At 48.0% G+C, this 20669-nt stretch overlaps 2 protein-coding genes across 10 annotated transcripts in view; both read right to left on the minus strand.

The window, feature by feature from the left end:
* Nucleotides 1-8247, minus strand: part of NCAPH (non-SMC condensin I complex subunit H) — a 47146-nt gene extending 38899 nt beyond the window's left edge. The window contains exon 1 of one of the 3 annotated variants that reach the window (XM_019931111.3): nucleotides 8130-8247. In XM_019931111.3, coding sequence (XP_019786670.2) covers nucleotides 8130-8148 — 19 coding nt within the window. In that variant the 5' untranslated portion in view covers nucleotides 8149-8247. The remainder of the gene's footprint in view (nucleotides 1-8129) is intronic. The other 2 variants (XM_033838089.2, XM_019931112.3) reach the window with 2 other exon arrangements.
* Nucleotides 8248-12638: 4391 nt separating this feature from the next.
* Nucleotides 12639-16747, minus strand: ITPRIPL1 (ITPRIP like 1). Of its 7 annotated transcripts, none has more exons than XM_019931108.3 (3): nucleotides 16485-16747; nucleotides 14761-15357; nucleotides 12639-14631 (listed from the first exon to the last, which is right to left on the minus strand). In XM_019931108.3, the coding sequence occupies exons 1-3, from the start codon at nucleotides 16503-16505 to the stop codon at nucleotides 13699-13701; spliced, it is 1551 nt and encodes a 516-aa protein (XP_019786667.1). In that variant the 5' UTR covers nucleotides 16506-16747; the 3' UTR covers nucleotides 12639-13698. The 7 variants fall into 7 exon arrangements, with proteins under 7 accessions (XP_019786667.1, XP_033694268.1, XP_019786666.2 ...); XM_033838377.2 differs by adding an exon at nucleotides 16210-16312 and having other exon boundaries at nucleotides 12639-15311; nucleotides 16485-16746; XM_019931107.3 differs by adding an exon at nucleotides 16210-16312 and having other exon boundaries at nucleotides 12639-15357; nucleotides 16485-16746.
* Between the last annotated feature and the right edge of the window lie 3922 nt (nucleotides 16748-20669).

A 20669-nucleotide genomic window follows, 5' to 3' on the forward strand; every position in this document is an offset into this window, starting at 1 on the left:
TCCCTGGTGGCGCAGTGGTTGAGAGTCCGCCTGCCGATGCAGGGGACACGGGTTCGTGCCCTGGTCTGGGAAGATCCCACATGCCGCGGAGCGGCTGGGCCCGTGAGCCATGGCCGCTGAGCCTGTGCGTCCGGAGCCTGTGCTCCGCAGCCGGAGAGGCCACAACAGTGAGAGGCCCGAGTACCGCAAAAAAAAAAAAAAAAAAGCCATTGGGAAAAGTAAAGCATGGAAGGGGAATAAAGAGGACTGGGGAATGGAGGTGGGAGGTCACTTTTAATATAGTGTCAAGGAAACGTTTCAGCAAGAAGGTAACATCAGAATCAAGACCGTGCAGATATTTGCAGGAAGCTACATGGAAGCAGGGGAAACAGCAAGTACAGAGGCAGGAACATGCCTGGCACGTTTGAGGGGCCCGTGTGGCGGAAGCAGTGAGAGTGAAGCACGGAAGTGAGAGAGGTCACAGGGTGTCAGACCTGCGGGGCCTGGTAGGGCAGGAGCACCAGTCAGTCAGAATAAGGGAGGGACGGCCGGTAGGGGTGTATGAGCCTTACTTATGGGCTACTGTAAAGACCTGGGCTTTCATGAGCAGTGAGAAGGGAAGTGATTGGAAGGTGGTGAGAAGAGGAATAAAGTGATCTAACTTATGCTTCACGAAGATCCCTATGGCTATTCTGTTGAAAACTGAAAGGACAAGCAGGAAGACCAATTAGAAGGCAACTACCAACAACCAGGATAAGAGATGCTGGTGGCTCACACCAGAGAGGGGGCAGTGGAGGTAGGCAGTGGTCAGACACCGGATATAGTCTCAAGGTAGAGCCAACGTGATTTCCTAATGGATTAAATGTGGGGCATGAGAAAAAACAGAAGAATGAAGGAAAACTACAACACTACCCTGAACAACTGATGAAATGGAGTTGCCAGGACCTGAGAGAGGAAGACTACAGGAGAAGCATATTTGTGGGGAAAGGAGGCAAGGTCAGGGCTGAGTTTGGGGCCTGCTGGATTTGAGAGACTTACTAGTCATCCAACTGGGGTAGAGAGCCAGATATTTAAGTCTAGAGTTGAGGGGAAAGTTCTGGGCTGGATATATAAACGTGGATGTTGTAACCATAGAGAGGGTATTCAAAGCCGTAAGACTAGATGAGAAGACCAAAAAATGAGGACAAATAGAAAAAAGCAGAAGGCTGAGTCCTAGAATACTTCAAAAGTTTAAAGAGAAGGAAACGAGGAATCAGTGAAGAAATGGGGAATGTGTAACTAGTGAAGGAGACTGTGGCATTCCACAAGTAGGTGAAGAAAATATTTCAGGGGAGGAAGGAGTAATGAACTATGTCAAATGCAGCTGACAGGTCAAATGAGATGAGGACAGAGAATTGATCATTAGATTTAGCAACCCAGAGGTTACTGACAAGAGCAGTTTTCCTTGAGTGCAGGGTGACAAAGAGAAAGTCAAACAGGCACAGATTCAAGAGAAGATAGGAGGGACAAAAAAAAGGGAGATGGGAGAAGAAAAATTGGAGAGAGAAAATGGAGACATGGTTTTCAAGGACTCATGCTGTAAAGGAAGAAGAGAAATGGCAGGAAGGCAGTTGAAAGGGAAGTGAGGTCAAGAAACTAATTTTAAAATGAAAAAAAAATAAAACCCAGCTTGGTAGAAAAAAATGAAGCAAACAGACTGTATTAGTCTCCTAGTGCTGCTGTAACAAATTACCACAAACTTAATGGTACATAAAACATAAATGTATTCTCTTGCAGTTCATGAGTCAGAAGTCTAAAACCAAGGTGTCAGCTGGACTGCATTCTCTCTAGAGGCTTTACCGAAGAATCTGTTTCTTTGCCTTTTTCAGGTTCTAGAGGCCACCTACAATCCTTGGCTTATGGTCCCTTCCTTCCATCACTCCAACCTCTTGCTTCTGTCATCACCTCTCCTTCTCTGACTTTGGCCCTCCTGCATCCCTCTTATAAGGACCATTGTGATTACGTTGGGCCCACCCAGATAATCCAGGATAATCTCCCCATCTCAAGATCCTTAACTTAATCAAATCCACAACTGAAATCATACCAAGCATCTTTTCCCACCACAACACTATGAGATTAGAAATCAATTACAGGGAAAAAACTGTAAAAAACACAAACACATGGAGACTAAACAATATGTTACTAAACGAACCTTCACGTTGCAAACTTTCAAAGATGCAAACGTGCATCTGGTTCCAGCAAGGAACAAGAACCTGTGCCATCAATGTCAGGCATGAGTGAAATTGCAGCTTGCCCTCCGTCTCCTATTGCTCATGATCCTGCAGCTCTACCATCTCCCACCTTCTCTCACTCCTGCAGTGAGTAACGCTTCTTTCCTGTTCACTCGATGCCAGCCCCTGTATGCCAGCTGTTGTACTGTACTACTGTACTTTTCAAGTAAGAAAAGACTAAAAATGTTTTATTTTTTGTTTTCTTTATGTATTATTTGTGTGAAAAGTATTAGAAACCTATTACAGTACAGTACTATATAGCCGATTATGTTAGTTGGGTACCAAGGCTAACTTTGTTGGACTTACGAACAAACTGGACTTATGAACACGCTCTCAGAACGGAACTCGTTCATATGTAGGGGACTTACTGTAGTTTCCTTTTGCTGCTGGGACAAATTACCACAAATTTAGTGGTTTAAAACAACACGAATTTATTCTCTTACGGTTCTGGATTTTAGAGTCTGAAATGTGTATCCCAGTGTTTCTGGGATATTGTCAAGGTATTCGTAGGGCTGGCTCCTTCCTGAGACTCTGAGGGCAGAACGCCTTTTCTGGCTTCTAGGGGTGCGTTTCTTACATTTCTTATCATGTAAGAAATAGGCCCCTTCCTTCATCTTCCCAGCCAACAGCTTAGTGTCTTCAAATCTCTCACTGTTTCTGTCTTCACACTACCTTCTCCCTCTCTGAATGTTGTAGCAGTGTTATTTGTAATAGTCAAATAGTGGAAACAATCCAAATACCCATCAACCAGTGAATGGACAGACAAAATGTGGTTTATCCATAAGACTGAATACTATTCAGCAATAAAAAGAAATAAGTTATTTAAAAAAATGGATCACTGAGGAAATCAAAAAATACCTAGACACAAATGACAATGAAAACATGACAATCCAAAACCTATGGGACGCAGCAAAAGCAGTTCTAAGAGGGAAGTTTGTAGCAATACAATCTTACTTCAGGAAACAAGAAAAATCTCAAATAAACAACCTAACCTTACACCTAAAGCAACTAGAAAAAGAAGAACAAACAAAACTTAAAGTTAGTAGAAGGAAAGAAATCATAAAGATCAGAGCAGAAATAAATGAAATAGAGTCAAAGAAAACAAGAGCAAAGATCAATAAAACTAAAAGCTGGTTCTTTGAGAAGATAAACAAAACCGATAAACCTTTAGCCAGACTCATCAAGAAAAAAAGGGAGAGGACTCAAATCAATAAAAATAGAAGCGAAAAAGGAGAAGTTACAACGGACACCACAGAAATACAAAGGATCATAAGAGACTACTACAAGCAATTATATGCCAATAAAATGAACAACCTAGAAGAAACGGACAAATGCTTAGAAAGGTACAACCTTCCAAGACTGAACCAGGAAGAAATAGAAAATATGGACAGAACAATCACAAGTAATGAAATTGAAACTGTGATTTAAAAACTTCCAACAGGGCTTCCCTGGTGGCGCAGTGGTTGAGAGTCCGCCTGCCGATGCAGGGGACACAGGTTCGTGCCCTGGTACAGGAAGATCCCACATGCTGCGGAGCAGCTGGGCCCGTGAGCCATGGCCGCTGAGCCTGCGTGTCCAGAGCCTGTGCTCCACAGCGGGAGAGGCCACAACAGTGAGTGGCCCGCGTACAGTCTCCAGCTTCCTTGAGCCTCAGGCACTGCCTCCTCCTCTTTGCCACTCCCTTGTTCATTTCCTGTCTTTCCTTCTTTCTCCTGCCCCTGAATAAATGTATGCTCTAAATTCTATTCTTCTTTGGCACTCATATCACCTCAACTGACTAAAAAAAAAAAAAAAAAAAAAAAAAAAACTTCCAACAAACAGAAGTCCAGGACTAGATGGTTTCACAGGCAAATTCTATCAAACATTTAGAGAAGAGTTAGCACCTCTCCTTCTCAAACTATTCCAAAAAACTGCAGAGGAAGGAACACTCCCAAGCTCATTCTGAGAGGCCACCATCACCCTGATACCAAACCAGAACTCAGCCATAAAAAAGAATGAAATAATGGCATTTGCAGTGACATGGATGGACCTAGAGATTGTCATAATGAGTGAAGTAAGTCATACAGAGAAAGACAAATATATGATATTGCTTATATGTGGAATCTAAAAATATGGTACAAATGAACCTACTTACAGAACAGAAATAGTCACAGATGTAGAAAACAAATTTATGGTTACCAAGGGGGAAATGTGGGCGGGAGGGATAAACTGGGCGATTGGGAATGACATATACACACTACTATATATAAAACAGATAACTAATAAGAACCTACTGTATAGCACAGGGAACTCTACTCAACACTCTGTAATGACCTATATAGGAACAGAATCTAAAAAAGAGTGGATATATGTATATGTATAACTGATTCACTTTGCTGTACAGCAGAAACTAACACAACATTGTAAATCAACTATACTACAATAAAATTTAGTTTAAAAAATGTTTAAAAATCATATCCACAAAGTCCCTTTTACCATGTAAAACAACATACTCACAGGTTCCAGATATCTTTGAGAGGGCCGTTATTCACAGAGATCATGCAGAAGAAAGGGTAAAAGTTGCTGAACAATGTACTCAAGCAGGTAAAGGGGCTGCCTTGCTGAGAGCATAGAGTCCATCCACAGCAAAAGGAAGGAAGACTGAGAACACAGGCAAAGACGCAGGTAGGGGAGAAGGTGCACTGGTGGACTTGCGGATATCTTTTTTTTTTTTTTTTGCGGTACGCGGGCCTCTCACTGTTGTGGCCCATGTGAGCGTCCATGGCTCACGGGCCCAGCCGCTCCGCGGCATGTGGGATCCTCCCGGACCGGGGCACGAACCCGTGTCCCCTGCATTGGCAGGCGGACTCCCAACCGCTGCGCCACCAGGGAAGCCTGCGGATATCTTTTGATTGCTTTTATTTTCTTAGTAAAATAGGAAGCCACTAGGGACTTCCCTGGCGGTCCAGTGGGTAAGACTCCACGCTCCCAATGCAGGGGGCCAGAGTTTGATACCTGGACAGGGAACTAGATCCCTCATGCATGCCACGACTAAGAAGTCCACATGCCGCAACTAAGACCCGGAGCAACCAAAACAAATAAATAAATAAATATTCTTTTAAAAATTAAAGGAAGCAGCTAAAAACCAAAAACTCAGCAGGTAAGGGTGAAGGCTGGGGAGGAGGTACTGGAGATTTCAGGAGAGAAAGGAAGATACGAAATCATCTAAAAGGAGAGTGGATGAACCAGGGAATACAGCATGAATGCTGGGCAGCTTTAGGGTCCCCTTGAGACCACTGGGTGCAAGCAGAGTAGGCAGAGTTGGGATTAACCAGAGTTGTGATTTTGTCAAGCAAGTGTAAGGAGGCAAGAAGAGGGCAAGGGGTTTTGGGCATATGAAAGGGAGTGATTACACCAAATGACCCCTGAATGTAAGCTAAGTAAGGAGGGAACAAGGGCAGAGAGGTGAGACAGTGAAAAGTAGAAGAATACAGGTCTGCTGGGTCAAAGGATTGTTGGAGTCGGGGAACAAGAGGGAGTAAGCTGGAAAGACAGGAGTGATTGAGAGGCAGGGTGCACTGAGATGACAGAGTGGTGCAGCGACAAGGTCTAGGGTGTGACCACGGTGGTGAGTGGCTATGGCCTATGAGAGTAGGCCAAGAAACAAGATCCTTGGAAGGCACAGATGAAGGAACTGAGAGACATGGGGGGAGAGTTTCCAGATTTAAGAATCAGAAGGCTTGGCTTCAAACTCCAGCTCCTTCACTTACTAACTGGAGAAATTTTAAGTAAATGCTCTAAGGCTTTGCTTCTTTATCCTCCAAAGGAGAATAAGAATGTATATCTCAGCTGGTTCAGAATTGGTGATATGAAAAAAATATGCATAATATAACACACATTTTATAGGAACACATTAAAAATAGTGACACACAACAAACACTACAAGGTTGCCCATGTAAGGGGAAGGGAAAGAATGAAGAGTGGGGATAAAAGAGAATTAAAAATACAAGAACAACTTCACATGTTTCCCTGATAGCTTCCCACAAGCTAAAGAGTATGATTAACATAACTCTCAGCTGAGGTCAAAACAAACAAAAAAGAAGAAAGTAAAAATAGGAAGGAGGCAAGGGACATTTTTAGAGACTGAATCAAGAGGACTTGTGACTACTTGAATGTGGGCACTGCAACCAATGTAAGGAAGGGAGATGGACCTTGGGACAAGAGAAAAACAAATAGAAAGCACTAAAGGAGGAATTTGTCTAAGAGGGGAACTCAAAATGGGAATTAGAAGCACGCCTTATTTCTCAGAATTGTCTTTCCCTGATTTCTCTCCTTCCCTTTACATTCCCTCCCCATTTCTCTCCTTCCCTTCCCATTATACATTCATTCATTCAGCAGATGGTTACTGAACTCAAAAACACTTTCGGTCCATTTCCTCAACTCCTACTCATTTTTCAACCCCTCTGATCTGGCTCCCACGCCCACCACCACAGCTTCATGTTGCCAAAACCAATCGTCACTTTTTGGGCTTCATCCCTCTTGAGAGTCAGCAGCACTTGAAACAGTTGACAACACTCTGCTTCTTGAAACACTCTTGGCTTCTACAACACCACTCTTTCCTGAGTTTTTCTAGCTCTTCCTTCTCTAACCAGCTTCTAAATGTTGGTCCCAAGTATTTTCTCTACAGGGTCTTCCTAGTGTTCTCACCTGTTCCCATGTTTCTGCCATCTGTATGATGATGATGACCAAATTTACTTCTCAGTCCACAGGCCACTTCCCTGAGCAGCCCATATCACTGCCCTGAGTGTCAAGCTCTTATCCACGTGATTACTGACCCTTTCACCTGACTCAGGTAAGTCACTTACCACGTCCAAAATGTAACTAAATTTCCAAACCTCTTACCAAGACCTACAAAGGCCCTGACTACCTGCCCGACCTCACTCACTGTTCAGTTACAAAATCCTGGTCCTCGCCCATGTCAGTCTCTTTCTCTTTTGCCTGTTTTTTGTACTGGCTCCTTCTTGCCTGAACACGTTCCCCAGAATCTGCTTAAAGATCTTGCCTGACTCCCTAATCTAAAGGGACCTTCCCCCGACTCTGCTTTTCTCAATCTGAGTACTCAGCCTCATCTGTAATTATTTCGTTTCCTGTCTGCCTCCCGAACTAAAACACATGCTCTAAGAGGGTGGGATCTTATCTGTTTTGTTCTTTGCTATATCTATGCATCTGACAAAGGTTCTGGCCCGGGGCTTCCCTGGTGGCGCAGTGGTGGAGAGTCCGCCTGCCGATGCACGGGACAGGGTTCGTGCCCCGGTCCGGGAGGATCCCACATGCCGCGGAGCGGCTGGGCCCGTGAGCCATGGCCGCTGAGCCAGCGCGTCCGGAGCCTGTGCTCCGCAACGGGAGAGACCACAACAGTGAGAGGCCCGCGTACCGCAAAAAAAAAAAAAAAAAAAAAGGTTCTGGCCCGAAGGGGGCCCTCAATACTAGCTGAATGAATGTAAAAATAAATACATGCGTATTAAGCATACAGCAGTAACCACAATACTTCCATGGCCCTGAACTAACGTGCATTCCAGGAAAACCTCCTTTTAAAGGAAGAGACACCGCGCAAAATGTAGGAACCCAGAGAGTAAGGCGTCCCACATCCGGCTCACAGCGGCAAGAGCGGCGCGGGCCGAAGCCGCGTCCTGATTGGCCGAACGCACCCGCCCGCCCACCCTGCGCCGGCCCTCCTCTCCCCCAGCCCGCCTGCCTCTACTTCAGCCGGCGGAGAACAAGGCCAACGACAAGGCCGAGAATAGCCGCTCTTCCGGCTCAGGCCAGCCCGCCAGCCCCGCCACCCGGAGCACCTCTTCGCACCGGGCCCTTCCCGCCCGCCTCCCACCCACTCAGCCTCACCGGGCCAGGGAGGTCCCATCTTGTCTTCCGCGTCTCCAGAGTTGGTTTTAAATCGCCCGCCGAGACGCCTGAGCGTAATAACGGCCGTGATGACGCCACCGTGGGCGGGGCCAGAGGCGCGCCTGCGCAGACCGCCTTGGTCCTTCCTCCGCGCGAAAAGGGTCGTGACGCGCCGCGTGGAAGTGAGACGGCAGGGATTGAGCGCTCCGAGCTCGGGTCCTGGGGGTGGACTGTAATGGATCCATGGACGCCCCCGCCACCTCCCCGGAAATAGTATGAAAACTCCCTCCTTTCGAGCGCTAGACGCAGAACTGGGCGCTAGGACCCACCCAGCGTGGAGCGGAGCGGGCAAGGGCTCTACTTTCACGTAATTTACATACTAATCGGGGAGGCAGGTGACTGAGGAAACAAAGGTTGATTTTCCCAACGCGACCTGTGCTATAAGGGCAGCAAAACACTAGGAGGTAGAAAGTGATGATGGGGTGTGGGATGGAGGTGAGAGGTAGCCGACACCGGAATGAGGAAAGAACAGATGCAAAATGTGTGTACATTTTTTTTTTAATGAAGACCATCATTTTTATTGATTCTTGCGAAAAGATTCCCGGATATCTTCCTCCCTTTCAAAAAAATAAGGTTAAGGTCGGAAGTGAGACGAGTGTAATGTGCCACCCATCTGTTCATTCTGCTTCATCTCATCCCAAGAACTGTATTACAGGAGAAAAAGAACTGTATTACAGGGCGATTCCCCCAAATATCCCTCGAACATCCTATAATGTCTTAACACACGTATGGCATTTTATACAGTGCTTCTTCTCCAAGGTGCTGTTGGCATTCAGGGTGAAACAACGCTTGGCCTGTGGGACTCCTGCTCAGCGTCCCTGACACGATTTTCTCGCTAAATGCCAACGGTGCCCCTCAATCGTTTTGGCAACCAAAGAAGTACCACCTTGTTGAAAACGACTTTTTAAGCCTATTTATTTTTTGCACCAAGTTGTTCTCCCAGTGACCACCTTCAAATCTTTAGTGTAAGGCAGTGTGGGATAGAAGAAAGAAAACAAGTTTACCCAGGAACCCAAATCAGCACCCAGGGGTCATCCTGGACGCCTCCCTCTCCCTCACTCTTCACACACAATCCATTGCTGAGCTCTTTTTACTTCCTAAAAATCTCTTCTATCCCGCATCTCTTTTCATCCATATTTCCTTCTCGCTGGTCTGCAGCAGCCCCAAACCTGCTCTGACCCACTTCTCCTTGGGCCCAGGGTGGTGGTTGCTAAGTACAAAACCGACCTGTCGCTTCCTCCCAAAGTCCCAAATGCTTCAAAGGTGCCATTGCTCAGGGAGATTCTAAAATGATCTACAAGGCCCTCCTGGGCCTGGTCCCCACAGCCTTTCCAGCCTCACTTTGCACCTTGCCTCCATTTTCTCCTTGCCCTCCAGTCCCTGGGCCTCCTTTCACGGTGCCAGCTCTCACCACGGGGCCTCTGCATGTGCCACGTCTTCTACGTAGGATCCTCTCCATCCTCATCTTCACCCAGTTAACTCCTGTCAGATTTCAGCTCATATCACTTCCTCAGGGAGGCCTTCCCTGATAGGCTCAAGTGTCCTTACTGGAGGCTTTAGTGGAACTTGTCACCCTTGTTTTTTTTGTTAATTTTCACTGGAGTATAGTTGATTTACAATGCTGTGTGAGTTTCAGGTGTACAGTAAAGTGAATCAGTTATACATATATCCACTTTTTTTAGATTCTTTTCCCATATAGGTAACCTTTTACATCTGCTGGGGTGACTATTTCATATCTGTCTCCTGTATAGACTGTCAGCCCCATGAGGACAAAGCGTGTCTTTGCTCACCATTGTTTTCCCAGGGCCTGATGCTAGCCCCGGATACAGCAAGTGCTTAAATATGTATTGAATGAGCAAAGTTCGAAGAAAAGTTTAATCCTGGATTGAGCGTCTTAACCTCTCTGGGCCCCATTTACTTCCCTATTTATAAAACAGTGATGATAATACCCCCCCCACCCCCGCACTGGGCTTTGAACTGGCTTGGAACTCTTAGCGGAGGAAGGCTCCTAGGAGACCCATCAGCCATTGGCTGCGGTGTGAAGCTGTCTGGTGGTTGTAGTGGAGCCTCCTGAGCTGAGTGCCTGGGACTCGGTGTGCAGTGCCAACTGCACCCCGTGCATTTCTGTAGGCCAGGCCCGCCTGGTGCAGGCAGGTCTTTCACCTCCCTCCCGTTCTGAATGTCTTCTTTGTCTGCGGGGATTAGGACTCCTAGGCGGGTGCCAAGAGATCCGTTCAACACTGGTATCAGTGGCCTGCAAAGCTCAACTCTTCTGTCCACAAAAGTAGTGGGGCCCCTCCTCCACCCCTCATCTGCCAGAAAAGTGCTGGAGCCATTCCCCTTCCCTATTTTTCACTCCTCACCCAGATTCTAATTCCCCAAAATGGACGCCAAACAGCCTTAGTTTAGGTGAGGAATAACAGTGTTATCAGCTGGCTACCTGAACAGTCTTTTGGCTGAAATTTGCCCTGACCTTCCAGCCTGCAGCTGGCTTATATCAATGTAGTTCATGATATAAACCACCAAGTCACTGGGGTTCAACAGGGCATGTAGTTGAAATGGCTTTGCATTTGTTTTGGCCCCTGAGCAAATGCCTTTAATTTTTGTATGTGATAAAAAATTCCTGACCTCCTAAGGACTGGATTACGAACCAACAATTTCTATCTTCCAGAATTCCCAAACAATAACATACCACCCTTTATGTTAAAATTAATATAGTTTATCTTAAAATTAATATAATGCTTTTTGCTTTTCAAAACACTGTAACCCCTACATCTTATTCCCAAGATCGTGCTGGAAGGTTGCTAGGACGGGTACTTTCTTCCAGGCTCTGCCACTTATGAGCTATGTATACTCCTGAGCCTGTTTCCTCATAGGCAAAATGGAGGAGTTAAAGCACCCACTTCGTGGGGTTATAGTGTGAAGATTAAATGAGTTACCAGATGTGCAGAACTGTGCCTGGACCATTGGCAATGCTCGATGAATGCTAAGTATTCCCATTACTATAGTCGCTGTTATATCCTGGGTGCCAGCCAGGTATTGTTTAGAATAAAATTGAGCTTCCTGAGTATCTGGAAGCTTCCCCTTTCATTGTAAGAGTATTCCCAGAGCACAACAGCTCTGTTCTTCCCATTAATACTTGTTTTGTCTATACTCTTTCTTATACTCTCTGCCCCACCCAAGCTTTGCTGACTGTTCCCTTTGTATTCTTCCGCCCACTCATAACTTTACATTTTCTTTCTTGTCTTGTACTAGACTAGAAACCACCCAGTCCTAGATCATACCACCTTCTTTCTACCTGACAGGCCTGTGCCCTCTGGAGTTTATATATGTTGTTTGTAGACATTAAGACCTTTTAATTTGGCTGATATTTTGGTTTGGACACCATGAAAACGAATAACTTAGGTGTTCCTTAAGATTCTGAATTACTCTTTCCTGGTTACCGGCCATGCCACTGGGAAACCACAGGGCAGACTGGTTCAAAGTACACTGAGAAACACCAGGATGTACTGGATGAAGCGATCAGGGTAACGTGAACTTCTTGGGAACAGGCATGTGAGAATGCTGATCTGCTGGTATTGCAGATTCCGACCGATACAGAAAATAATCTTCTTTATTGATTTGGAAGTAAAACACCAGCAAATTATTTTCTAAACAAAAAGCATATGTATTTTTTAATTTATTTATTTTTGGCTGCGTTGGGTCTTTGTTGCTGCACGTGGGCTTTGTCTAGTTGCGGTGAGGGGAGCTACTCTTCGTTGCGGTGTGTGGGCTTCTCACTGCGGTGGCTTCTCTTGTTGCGGAGCACAGGCTGTAGGCGCGCGGGCTTCAGTAGTTGTGGCACGCGGGCTCAGTAGTTGTGGCTCGCGGGCTCTAGAGCGCAGGCTCAGTAGTTGTGGCACACGGGCTTAGTTGCTCCGCGGCATGTGGGATCTTCCCAGACCAGGGCTCGAACCCGTGTCCCCTGCATTGGCAGACAGATTCTCAAGCACTGCACCGCCAGGGAAATCCCAAAAAACATGTGGATGTTTTTAAAACACCAAAATCCCACCAGCATAGAACCAACCATCATCGCATCTGCACTTGAAAGCTGTACCTGGCAGATAGCAGCAGACAACGCGAGAACACAGCAGCTCTCGTGCAGCAGTGGGAGCCCCAAATATTGGCTGGCATCAGCTTCCGGGACACTTGTAATTGATTTTTGCTGCGGGGAGGGTGTGGATTCTATAACCAAAGCCTACGAGGCCAGCACCTAAACCCCCCATGAGGTCACATTAAATGTGGGGCAAGGTTCTCCTCCCCCGAAGATCTTCCTGGCAGTGCTGGGTAGGAACAGCACTGGTATTTCCAAAACAACCACACCCACAACTACAGTCACATTTCTTAACACTCCTCCCCAGGATGCCCAGGGTTTTGAAAGAAGGGGAAATATACCAATCATATCGCCAGAATTATGACTTTGTTAGAGCTGAACTGATTCACAGTCCCTTCCTGTCCAGCCCTGGCAGTGGGCCTGGATTGTGATGACCCCGCTTTGCAAACCCACACACGCAGTTCAAATAATCCCTTTGTCTTCTTTGAAAAGAGAATACAAAGGCATTACCAGACTGAGAAAAAGCACAGCTGCACGTGGTAGCTAAACCTTCTTTCCATTTAACAAATAAGTGGCTCCCCTCAGAAACCGTAATTGTTCATCTCAGAGCCCCCCAAAAGACTGTCCTCCTTAAGGGTTTTATAATGTTTCCAGGCACTGAGGAGGTCATCAGATGTTGACGATGTAATTAATTTTAGTAAATACATTATTTCAACTATGGGACAGGCCACCGTTGACTTAATATTTGTCTGTGAGTCAAGTTATTTGGGTAGTATTGGAGTTCTTTTCAGATGCATAAAACAGCTGTATTATATTGCACATATCATATGAAAATGGGGCTAAATTAAGAAAATGGCAAATAAACATCTTGGTTATATCTTCAAATAGTGGAGGTCTGAAAAATTCGATCCTAAAATACGAGAAGCTACCATCACAGTATTTGGGATAAAATGGAGTGCTATCAGCTTGGATATGAGTTGGGCTGAGTTCAATAAGGAAACCAGTTTACAAGGGATGTGCTCGGAGTTGTTCACAAAAGAAGGAATAAGCTGGAATGGAAGTATTCTCTGGTTCTCTGACTTCCAGTGTTGCTACAAAACCCAACTTCACAGGCCTCTTCTGGATCTCAACTCTTTAGCAGCAAGATCCTCCCATAACATCTGTTACCCTGGGCCCTCTTGGGGTCATGATGAAAGTTAAGTCAGGAGAAGAAAACTTCAAAGACCCAGCCTTGATTAGGCCCTGCAGACTGGACCCCTCCTCACGACCACTTCACGTACTCCTAAGTGTCTTAGTCTATCATAGTCCCCACAGGAAAGGTGAAGATCACGTATACTGCTGATGTGTCTGAAAAATAAACTCTTCTGCAGCCTGACAATCAGAAATACCTTCTCCCCCTTTTTAATGGCCTGTACATTAATGTGCCCCAGCCAGCGGGGCACAGGGCAGAGCTTTCACCTGGGTCAGAAGGTTGTGGAACTCTTCCACTGCCTGTGAATGTGCCATGGGGTTTAGCACCAGGTGTTGGAAGAGATTGACGGGCTCAGCATTACGAAATGTCTTAGGGATCGGGATGGTCAGGGGCAGGAAGGTGTTACCAATGAGGAAATGATGGAGGGACCTTCTCTGGAGGCCTTGGCCCAAGAACCAGAGGATGTCCTGGAGCCGCTGGGAGAGCATGCCATGCTGCCAGTCTGTGAGGGGCAGCTGCAGCAACAGGTGCATGAGGGCTGTTTTGAAGTGGTAAGAGGTGAGGATGGGGTGGGATGCTCCCTGGGGTAAACTCTGAAGGTCCCGGAGACTCAAAAGGATCTGGAGGCACTTGAGGTGACAGGTGTTCTCGGGAGCAAAACGCCCGACCAGCTTTAGGAACAAGTGCTCACAGGCTGCAAAGGACTCGGGCCAGTCCACGCTGGTGAGCTGTTCCTGGTCAGGGGCCTGACTCACCAGGTAGACCAAGGAGTCTTCCTGTTGCACACCCAGGACCAGGCGGATTGAGAGAAAGCGGCCTGAGCGGTAGTCCAGCCTGAGCTTGCAGGAGGTGGTGGACGGCGGCAGGCTGAGCTTGAAGTCATACTTGTGGGCCACGAGGGCCCAGGCGTTGCCCACCATGTTCGTGAACCACTGCACGGTCTTACACACATCCAGGTGGGAGCCGGTGCAGAGAGCCGCCTTGATGGAGCTGTTACGCTTGCCCAGGAGGGCTGAGTGGTCCCTGTGGTGGTGCACCAGGCACAGCACGTCCCCCAGAAGCTTCTCGCGCTTGCACACGCATTCCGACTCGACCCGCACGCGGCCACAGCGGCGGCCTAGGGCCAGATCCCTCATCTCCAGCGCAAACATAGTGCCCTGGGGGGGAACAATGGGCACCAGGATGTCAAATTTCTGGGTCTCGTGGAGGGTTCCCCATTTCTCGAAGGCAGCCCCGATGCCCAGGCAGTCCTCCAACTGTGGGTGAGCCTCCCAGCGGCTGAGCACCTGACAGGCCTTGATGAGGTCGTCCACAAAGCTCTCCACGAACTCGCAGGTGCAGGGCAGGTCCCGGGTGACGTTCTGGATGTGGTGTTTGTGAAAGGATTCCAGGGCCTCCCTCGGGGGGAGGTCGGTAAACCAGTTGTAGGAGGTGACAGGCACGACACGGACCTCCTCCGTCTCATCATCGCTGCTGGAATCAAAGGCCGGCTCGTGCTGCATGTTCTGTCGCAGGAGCTCAAAGATGAGAAAAAAGCAAAAGAGGCCAGCGTTCCACAGGTTTCCCAGCATCCAGCCCAGCGGCCCCTCGTGGCCATCCGCCTGGAACGGCCGCCCCCTGTCTTTCTTCCCCGGCACTAACTGGTCACTGGATGTGTCTCCTCTCCAGAAGTTCTCTGCCTTCTGCTGCTCCTCAGCTGCTCGCTTCCTCTCTTCAAACTCTAGTTCTAACTGGCGCATCTCCTCGCTCATCCGCTTCTCCAGCTGCCGACTTCTGGCTAGTGTGTCCAGGTCCATCCGGTCACTGACCATCAAAGGGTGGTGCACGACATACATCACTGCCAAGAACAGAAGGCTTATCACAGCCATTGGAGGCCTCTGCATCTAGACAAGTAGGAGGATGGGAGTTAGTGGTGATCTTCGGGACTCATCTGCTCTCCAGCGTGTATTCCCCATAGCGCTGGAACCCCAAATCCTGGAAGTCAGCTACTCAGGAGGAACAGAAAGCTCACAGAGCTGGGGTTGGACAGAGCAAGGGCGGCCTGCCTGGGAGGATCTGGGGAAAAAGGGGGGCAGCAGGATGTACCACCCAGCCTCTCTACTGCTTTCCTTCCACATGGTGTGGGTGGTATTTAGGTTTCCAGAATGTGGACATGGGACTCTCTTCACTCCTAGGATGGGGAGGGGGACCCTGTTCCAGGGTGGCTTCACCCAACTCATCAGGCCACCATGGGCACCAGGTGTGCCCTGCTTATCCCAGAGGCTCCCTTCCATGGGCAGAAAGCACTGGTCTGCCTGGGCAACACCTTTCTTCTTGCCAGGCCGTCAGCCCCACGCCAAGTGGGATGCTGTAGCATCCTACTTCCTCTGTGACTTCACAATCCTCATTCACCTCAGCCTGTGTCATCAGACCACTCAGCAGCTCCTCCACTCCCGTGCCCAGTGGGCCAACCCCCCGGGGGGGGGGCTGCCAAGGAGGCACAGTGCCACCAGCCACTTCTCCACTCCTGCTGCTGTGCTCTCTGAGGTCCTACCGGGGCTGCCGGATACCGCATTGGTGGGCCAGGCCCAAAGGCAGGCACAGCTCCACCTCTTGGCCCAGGAAACTTCGTGAAGAACCGGATGCCCAAGGCCTCCTGAGAGCCCGCAGGAGTGGGTTCCTCTGCCTACCCATCCACCACAAAGGCCTGATGCTTCCTGCACTCACCCCACCTGTTCACAAGCTACTGGGCTTACCGAGATCATGAAGGACCAGCCGCGTGGGCGCTGAAGCCAGGTGGGGGACTCTCCTCCCTTTGGAATTCGTCCTTGCTTAGTCTCACCGCCCTCTCCAGGAGCCCTGTTAAAATTTACAACGTACCTGGGGGCTTTGGCTCAAAGCCATGTGCCTCCCCACCCCCCACCCCCATTCATCGCTTCCCCAAATTCCACGCCTAGAGATCTGAACTCTCATCCGCCTATTTAGACCAAGCCAACTCGTTTCTCCCGGGACCTGGGACCAGGTTACTCACGGTAGGCGTTAGCACGAACATGGTCTTAAAGAGCCCGCGCGGCCTGACCGTCCCCGCCTTCTCCCCCGCACGGTGGGGGCTCCGGGTTCCTCGCCGGGTCCGCCCGCGGACGTGGCCCCGCTCCCCTCTCCCGGGGAGCACACCATGTTTATCCAAGGGTCCGATTGTCTGTGAGCGGCGGGCCCCGAGACCCCACGGTGCCGCGCGCCGCTCAAAGGGCGCCAGCCGGACAACGCGCTCCCGCGGTCCAGGCTCCGCCCAGCCCCGCCCAGCCCCGCCCACCCAAATCCCCGCCGCGCAGCGAGCGCGCAGCAGGAGTCCAACCCTGAGGCCGGGTGACCCTTCTCGTCAGCGCGCGCAATGTGTCCGCCGCTTTGCCTCCCAAGGCCCTGCGGAGGGGCTGTGGCCACAGACTCGCTGCTGAGGGGCGCTCACGCCGCAGGCGATCAGCCTCCCTAGAGTCGCGCAAGGGGGCACTGCAGGGCCGGCTGTCAGCTTCACTCAGCTGGGTTCAATGGAGAATACAGTTAATAGGATTTTAGAATACACTTACAGTGAGGATGATGGTTGCATAACCAAGAAAGCATGGGGGGACCGTCATTCCCACTTCAGGCTGGCCCTGCGCAAAATGGTAGTTCCCAACCGGGGTCCTTGGACTCTTTAATCAATAGAAAATTGTAAAAGGCCGGATGAGAAATTCAGGCAAGGCTTTATTGGGACTCCTGCTGCAGCAGGAGAGAGAGAAAACAAGCAACAGGTTCCCTTGCTCATTCCCTGAGGGCGTGGGGGGAGCTGGTTTTTTAAATGGGGTGAGGGTAGGGGCAGGTTCAGGGGTTTGGGGGGAGGGGGCTTGGGTGGTCTGCCCACTCCCTTGGTGGTGCCTTTTGCAGGAATCTTGCCCAGGACCCTGCTTTTGCTGGGACACCTCAGAAGTGGCAGTTGGGTTTTTGGTCTTTTTGTATCTTGTTTATAATTTGCCTCAAGTGCCACATGCATGTAGTCATTTTTAGTTCCTTACAGTTTCTTTGCATTCTGTTGCGGAGGAAATGTTTGCAGGTGCAAGCACTGCAGCAAAGGATCCCAGGTCCCCTCTGTCTCAGTACAGCAGGTGAGGTGTGTGGTCAGCATCCTTAATGTGCCTCACCAGACTCAGGTGTCTTTCCCCAATCCCTTTCTCCTATCAAAGTGACTCTCATGAAAAAAACAGACAGCACCCAAAGACCTGGCCTGAGGCCTTACTAGCTGCTTGGGAATAAGAATCCTAAATCTACCGGATGACTCAGGTGATAAGATGGGTGTGTAAAGGAGAACTTTATAAAGTGTGGAGACCGGATGAGCTTATTCGCTAAGAAATGCGAATGGAATGGGCTTTTTGAAAAGGATCTTTAGAGTCTCAGAAAGAACCCCAACCTTCCTTCCTGTCCTGTGTCAGCTATCCAAGGAGAAAAGGAAGTAATGATCTCTCCATAATTACCAATTAAAGTCCTTCTGCTGAAAGACAATCAAGTTTCACGCTTCCTTATCCAGGGTCAATGCAGAGGGGACGTCAAACAATTTGGACAGTACTTCCAAAAATACTGATGTATTTAATTGTGGAGGGGGAAAGAAAGACCGTCTTCTGGCTGACCATGATTGAAGTTCCAAACTTACTTTTTTATAAACTTGCATGATGAAGAATAGACCACAGGCTACTCCTACTAAGCATCAGTGCAATTGAGCAATAATAATGAGATCATTTTAAAAGTTATGACATGACAGTGTCAGGATGAAAAAAATACATTTCAGAGTGGGCAAAACAATGGTGTTTAGAGCCACGTGTTTAAAGGTGTGTTTTCATGATCAACTAAGGGTTTGCTTTTAAAGTGATTGTCGGGTTAGAAGACATTTGCTAATTCATGGTCTGCACAGAAATTAAGTTGGTTGCTATATCAAATTAGAGACTCCAAGCTAGAGAACTACTAATCCGTTGAAAGATTACACTTAAATAAACAAAAAGCCCTCTAGCAGTGGACATTTCTTGGTCTGTTTTTGGTGATTTTTCTTCTTCAACATGAAGTTGGCTTAGTGAGTGGATTAATAGGAAACCAAGTCATTCAGACACCTTGTCATTCACCCTAATTGGTGATTGTACACAAATGACACATGAGTAAACTACAGCAGCGGTCACTCATTTAACAAATATGGTCGTTTTCCCCAAAAATAAATTTAATAAATTTATTTTCATCACAAAAAAATAAATATGTGGAAAGTAAGTACCTACATAATTACTTGATTCTGCCTCCTGGTCTGCAAAACCTAAAATTTGTTGAAGACTATTAGCCTTTTGGGGAGAACGGTTGCTCAAAGACTTGAGAACATTGGGAGAAATATCAGTCATCAATTAAAAAACATGGCAAACAGTTTTGAATGGTTTTCCTAGGCTTGATGAATCTACAGATGTTACCAATACTGTTCAGTTGTTGCTGTTTATTCAAGAAACCAAAGCAGAGTTTGTAGTTACTGAAGAAGTAGATTTTATGAATAGTCTGCATGGGACAACTAGAGGCAAAAATATTTCAGAGTTGAGGGACTTCCCTGGTGGTGCAGTGGTTAAGAATCTGCCTGCCAATGCAGGGAACACGGGTTTGATCCCTGGTCCGGGAAGATCCCACATGCCGCGGAGCAACTAAGCCCATGTGCCACAACTACTGAGCCCGTGTGCTGCAACTACCAAAGCCCATGAGCCTAGAGCCCATGCTCCGCAACAAGGGAAGCCACCGAAATGAGAAGCCTGTGCAGCGCAAGGAAGAGTAGCCCCCGCTTGCCGCAACTAGAGAAAGCCCACGCACAGCAATGAAGACCCAACAGATCCAAAAATAAATAAATAAAATTAATTAATTAAAAAAAAAAGAGAAGGAGCCACTATTAGCCTGTCTCGGGTGATGTTATAGAAGGTGGAAAGAGGCCACACAGAGAAGACTCCCACTGCTAGAGTGGATGGCAGATTATTCGTGAAAAGATAATTATGATCATTGGGATAAGCTGAGCCATAGGTCTGTGAAGATATTTTAAAATGATACACAAACCATAAAGTTTTCGTAAAAGAGTCTTGTGGGGCACCCACGTATTTCCAGTATGTTTACCAAAAATAATACTACATAAATCTTACACTCATGTTTTGGTCATCACACATCTATAAAAACATACAAATATACTGTATATATAAAAAATAGAATGTGTAAATCTACATCAACATGGAAAATAGACCATAATATATTAAGTGTGTGCGGGGGGGGGGGGAAGCCGGTTAGAAAAGCATGCTATGGTTTAATACCACTGTGTTACGTGTTGTGTGTATATACTACCTAGGAAATATGCTTAGGAAAAAAGTTTCAAAGGGTGAATTCCAAAATATTTACAGTGATCTTCTAAGAGTGTAGGGATTGATTACGGGTGACTTTTACCTCTTTCTATGCTTTTGAACTGTTTAACAATGAGCAGGTAGTATTTTCACAATATAAAGATAACATTCAGACAATGCCCAAATCATGAATGAATGGGCTCTGGTGTCTTACTCGAATGGAGCTCAAAATGCGTTTTCTAAACAGGTGCGCCCAAGCTGGCATGTGTAACCCAGGACCTGATTTGTGCCTGAGCGGCATTCTCCCGGTTCCGGAGACCCGGGAAAGGGGCTTCCTCCTCCCGGTCAGTTCTGAGGGCTCCACGAGCGCCCTCCCCTCGCCCCTCAGAGGCAACTGTACCCGGAGCCGCGCCTGCACCCTCCTACGCCCAAGCCCCCCCATCTCCGTGCTCTCAGCCGGGTCCGCTCCTCCGGGACACATCGGTCACCGCCGGCGAGATTGGGGGCTCACAGTGATGGGGCGCATGGTTGCGAGGAGCTCGCGACCCTCCCGAAAGTGGAGAGCCTGTGAATGAGGGTCTGAGCCATCACTTCCCTGCACTGCACTAACGAGCAGAGTACTTCTGCGGGGGAATCTTCGCGGACTTTCCCGGGAATGCCAGCTCCCACCCCGACTCCTGCAGCTCGGCTCGCCCCTGCGCCTTCCGGGCGATCTTCCTCGGCTGCCACATGTCGAAGTTCTCACTATGGTGTTGTAAATTACTTTCCTTCTAGTTCTGATTGTGTTGCAGTTAGCACTTCGTTTAAATACTGTCCGTGAGGAGCGGTTGTTTTTTAAAATTATT

Source organism: Tursiops truncatus, chromosome 14 (genome assembly GCF_011762595.2).
Source record: "Tursiops truncatus isolate mTurTru1 chromosome 14, mTurTru1.mat.Y, whole genome shotgun sequence".
In the NCBI taxonomy this organism is placed as follows: domain Eukaryota; kingdom Metazoa; phylum Chordata; class Mammalia; order Artiodactyla; family Delphinidae; genus Tursiops; species Tursiops truncatus.

What these genes read in the sequence shown, in the direction of transcription:
- ITPRIPL1 (XM_019931105.3), bottom strand. Translation starts at nt 16,505, where the DNA reads ATGTTCGTGCTAACGCCTACC. An exon ending in TGTTCGTGCTAACGCCTACC is followed by an intron (nt 15,358 to 16,484) that starts GTGAGTAACCTG and finishes CTACTTGTCTAG; the next exon opens with ATGCAGAGGCCTCCAATGGC.